Source organism: Rutidosis leptorrhynchoides, chromosome 2 (genome assembly GCF_046630445.1).
Source record: "Rutidosis leptorrhynchoides isolate AG116_Rl617_1_P2 chromosome 2, CSIRO_AGI_Rlap_v1, whole genome shotgun sequence".
Classification (NCBI taxonomy): Eukaryota; Viridiplantae; Streptophyta; class Magnoliopsida; order Asterales; family Asteraceae; genus Rutidosis; species Rutidosis leptorrhynchoides.
Window position 1 is genome coordinate 22,833,964 of NC_092334.1, and position 4,886 is coordinate 22,838,849.

Sequence of the window (4,886 nt, forward strand, 5' to 3'; positions counted from 1 at the left end):
TCGACGCGAGTTCTACGCTTACACTTAGCTTATTGATCAAACATATTTCCACCAAAGGTCAGAAACACACTTGACGCTTGAGTGCAATAGACCATAGACCAAGCCACCAAAGGTCAGAAACACACTTGACGCTTGAGTGCAATAGACCATAGACCAAGCCCAATTATTCGGTCCGATAGGGTATGCATATCATCACTTATTATGATTTGTCCGCGTTCTCATGTTTTATATGATATTCAGTTCGCTATTTTTGCAACTAATCACTCGGCAAAGAAAAAAGGCACAATCCATTATGCAACTCACAAAAATTTGAGTACACAACTTTTAAGTTACAACACAAATCAAATATCACATTCTAAAATTATCAAAAAGAAAATATATTGAAAACAAAAAATACTCAATCTAAGCAACTTATTTCCAGCTTCCGAATTTAAGCAATTTTATGTCAGTTGTATAAGAACTAATTAACAGTCACTATGTTGATGGACCCTTGATAAGGTACTCTTTCCATGTAGCCATCTCGTGTGCCACATCCAACATCGTCGGTCTAATCGACGGGTTGTTTTGGGTGCATATCAACCCGAGCTCAATGAGTTCCACAACCATATCATGCAATAGTTCAGTAGTACAGGACATAGGTGCGTTGTTCAAAAGTACTTCTTTCGTTAAGGGCTCGAGGTTGTGCGGGTAGTGACTCTTTACCCAGTCATGCAAACTCGAACCCTCATGAAAATTCGTATCCGTGGGCCGTTTTCTTGTCACCATCTCTAGCAACAACACCCCGAAGCTGTACACGTCTCCCTGCGTAGATGCTCGCCTACCCATACCATATTCTGCAATTCATTAATATAAAAAGTTATAGAAATTTAATAAGATTTAAAACTTAAAACAAACCTAGAAACGCCAGGTGTTAATTTTTTTAAAAAGTCAACTCACACAACATGACATTGAATATTTTTCATGAATATATACATATTGTCCAATCATACACTTAAATCCACAACTACATGCAATGTTTTTCCTTTTTACCATGATGTCCCGTTAAATATAAAATATAACCCGCATTGACTTGGCTACAAGTAAATGGGTCGACATTGTCACATTAGCAATTTTAACTAAATGAGTTTGCATCTAACCGGGAGCAATGTAACCAATTGACCCACAAAGCAAGCCGTCTGTAGAACTACACGAAGGGGGGCCATCGGCTACCATGAGCATTTTCTCTACGTCTTCTTTCACCATTTTAGCAATACCAAAATCGGAAAGTATTGCGTTCATGTCATCATCAAGAAGAATATTGCTCGGTTTCAGATCACAATGAGCCACCTTAACAGGTGCATAGTGATGCAAATAAGCTAACCCTTCTGCCACATCACTCAAGATTTTAACCATTTGTACCAAGTTCACACGGCTTTTGCCATCACTTGGATACAAATGGTCTTCAAGGCTCCCGTTCTGCATTAATGGAAGAACGAGAGCCTTAAAATCGGGTCTGCTACAGATCGTAATGATCCGTATCAGATTCCTGTGCCGAATATTCCTCAAAGCCTCACATTCTCTTTTAAAACTTCCAGCAATTCCTTCAGTTTTTGTGTAGTTAATAACCTTCACCGCAATTTTTGTGCTGTCTTTAAGAGTGCCTTTGTAAACTTGCCCAAATTGACCTGACCCAATCAAATTCGAGCTACTGAATCCACCTGTTGCTTCCATGAGTTCTAGATGTGAGATTTTCTTGTAATTCTGTTCTTTTCTATCATATTCATCATCTTGGTAAACTATCTTTCGGCTAAACATTTTTGAAAATTTCTTATTCGATTTCGACCTAAAAACTACGGGAATCATAGACATGATGAAAGTGGTAACTCCAAGTATTGTAAGCAAAACAGGCAGCCGAATCGAATGTCTTTTCTTTGTGTTCTTACATTTAGGGAGCCCCTTGATCGAACTACTACAAAGTCCAGGGTTCCCGATGAAAGAGTCGATATCAAGAAACGAAAATGACGTGTTCCCAGAGAAGTTATTGAAAGAAAAGTTGAGTTGTTTCAAAGTCGAAGATGTCTGGAAAGATTCCGGAATCTTTCCAGACACTTTGTTCCTCGAAACATCAAATGATTCGAGGAACGGTAGCCTCCCAATCGAACTGGGAAGAGAGCCTTCAAGTGCATTTCCTGAAAGATTGAGAAGTTCAAGTGCAATGCAGCTTCCGAGCTGAGCTGGAATTTGACCCGAAAAATTATTTGATGATAAATCCATAGCCAATACCATGTTCATTTTGCTAAGCTCAGATGGTAAAGGTCCATTAAGTTGATTATATGAGATGTTAAGGTACAGTTTTAAAGTGCTCAATCTTGCAAAATCAGTAGGAATTGAACCTGAAATTTGGTTATGAGAAAGATCTAAAACCTCTAAGTTTACACATTGTGCAAGGCTTGTGGGAATTGCTCCCACAAGCTTGTTATCGTGAACCAAGAGTTTTCGTAGCTGCGATAGGTTCGTGAAAGTGTCTGGAATCGAGTTAGAAAGATTGTTTTTCGACAAATCTAGAAGACCCAACTGGGAAACATTCCCGAAACAGAAAGGTATTCCACCCGAGAGTAAATTATCCGATAGGTAAAGACGTTCGAGTTTTACCATTTGGCATAACTGTTTTGGAATCGTTCCGTTTAAAAAGTTGCTAGACAAGTTGAGAAGGGTGAGATTAAAAAGATTACTAATATCCGGAGGAATCTCTCCGGATATCTGATTGTCATCGAGATGTAACTGGACCAGACTCTTGGAAAGATTCCCAATAATATCTGGAAACTTTCCAAATAGTCTGTTTCCAGCCAGCTCGAGTTCTTGTAAATGTGGAGAGTTCACTAAACCCCCAAAGAAACTGTTGAGAGGACCTGAAAAGCGATTATAAGATAGATAAACAAATTGCAATTTTGTTAGGTTCTTCACGATCTCAAACGGTAGCTCCCCTTCGAAAAAATTAGACTCTAAATCTAACCATTTAAGCTTCCATGAAATCGAGAGTGCACGTGGTACCCTACCCGAAAGTTGATTCGACCACAGGAGAAGAAACCTTAACTCTTTCACATCACATTCTTCGTTTAATGGAATCGGGCCACTTAGCGAATTATTTGAAAGATCGAGATACTCCAATGAAGATGAGCCATTACAAAAAAGTGTCTTTGGGATCTCACCAACGAGCTTATTACTTCCCAAATCAAGATATTGTAAGCCGTTAAGAAACCCTATTTCTAGTGGGATTTTTCCTCGTAAAAGATTCGACGACAAACTCATTTGTCTAAGCTCGGAAAGATACCCGAGCTCTGGTGGAATGCTCCCCTCGAAAACGTTTCTAGAAAGATCCAAAACCGTTAACCGAGAAAGTTTAGAAATGGCGGGAGATATAATCCCGTGGAGCGAAGCTCCACTCAAGTCTACTTGAAGAACGGAATCGCGGTTTTCATTACACGTGATTCCGGTCCAGTTACAGACATGAATACTAGAGAAATTACTCCAGTTTTGAAGTACATTTCTGGGGTCTAAAGTGACTCCGAAAACAAAAGTAAGAAGAGAAATTCGATCATTCAAAATTTGAACATTTTCGTCACCCGAAACTAAAGAAAAGAAAACTATGAACAAAAGAAGGGAATACATGTTTCTGTTGGAGTTAAAGGAGGGAATAAGAGATGGTGAATATGAATGAAAGGGAACAGGATATAGATATATAGGTGGAGTGCATCAAGGGATGTGATTAGTTTAATTAATCTGGGTTTAAGCCTAACTCCAGCTCTTATTTTTTTATATTTGGCGGCTATTCATGTTTGACAATTTAAAGTCAACTAATGAGAGTTGGCCGCGTGTGGGGAAATATGGTGTGATGTACCAGACTCTACGAGCCGTTATTAACGAAAGAATTATTCTAAGTTCCTAGCTAGCCTAGTGGTATAAGATTTGTTTGATCTAAAGATGAATACCATGATTATATATTGCTAAAAAACAGTGACAATGTTTTACATATAATTAAGTCGATGTTGTTATTCGAAAAGGGGAGTATATCCATTTTAATGAACAGAGTTTAACCGGATTAATGTGTTACCTTTTAAGCTATAAATATTGCTACAAAAACTACTTAATCGACTATATATGATCTTTATACCATTATACAAATACAGCTTTTTAATGTACTCCTTAAGATAAAATAGACTTGATCTGATTATTAATTGTTTATTTTATATACATAAAGGAAAAGAAAAAAGAAATGAGTAATTACATGTGTGATATATGCATTATGGAGTATCAAATAATGTTATATCGAGTTTTCACAAGATATGATGTGCTTATAGCTCAAAAAGCATGGTATTTTGACGTATAAGCCACGAATGTATATGAGTGTTCACTGCCAATTTTAAATTCGTTGAAGATTACAAACTTAATTACAATATATATGTTTACGTAAGACCACTTCCAACAGTCATGCTTGGGAGCCGCCCTCGAACATGCTATGGAGGGCGCCGATGGCATTGTCCATGCTATGAGCCGCCCTCCAAAGCTCCACTCCACTTCGATGTGAGGACATGAGTTTTCTCTTTCTTCATTTATCATGCATGATGTATTTGTACTCCTAGCTAAATAACTTGTAAACTAATTTATTTAAATAATTTTGTGGGCTATGTGATGATAAGGAAGTATCTCATGGTTGGTAATATCATGAGAGTAGTGGAGAGAGAAAGCTGATGTGACGTTGAGATGACAGTGATGAAGTATGTCATGGTTGGAGGTCTAAGATGTATGGTCAGTGGTAAACATGTCATTGTGCCTAACATTAAAAAGCTAATTACAACTTCAACACACTATTTTCTTGTTTTGATATGATTAATTAGTGGATGCTGAGT

General features: G+C 37.7%; 1 protein-coding gene across 1 annotated transcript; it reads right to left on the reverse strand.

Moving 5' to 3' along the window:
- Positions 1-286: 286 nt before the first annotated feature.
- LOC139890631 (putative leucine-rich repeat receptor-like serine/threonine-protein kinase At2g24130) lies at positions 287-3,648 on the reverse strand. Its single transcript, XM_071873531.1, has 2 exons — positions 1,137-3,648; positions 287-833 (listed from the first exon to the last, which is right to left on the reverse strand). Exons 1-2 carry the CDS (start codon positions 3,646-3,648, stop codon positions 475-477), a joined length of 2,871 nt encoding a protein of 956 aa, XP_071729632.1. The 3' UTR covers positions 287-474.
- Positions 3,649-4,886: the final 1,238 nt, after the last annotated feature.

Excerpts from the sequence above, each read along its gene's own strand:
- LOC139890631 (XM_071873531.1), bottom strand. The coding sequence starts at position 3,648 with ATGTATTCCCTTCTTTTGTTCATAGTTTTCTTTTCTTTAGTTTCGGGT. Across the intron at positions 834-1,136 it reads AATTGGTTACATTGCTCCCG|AATATGGTATGGGTAGGCGA; the intron begins GTTAGATGCAAA and ends AATGAATTGCAG.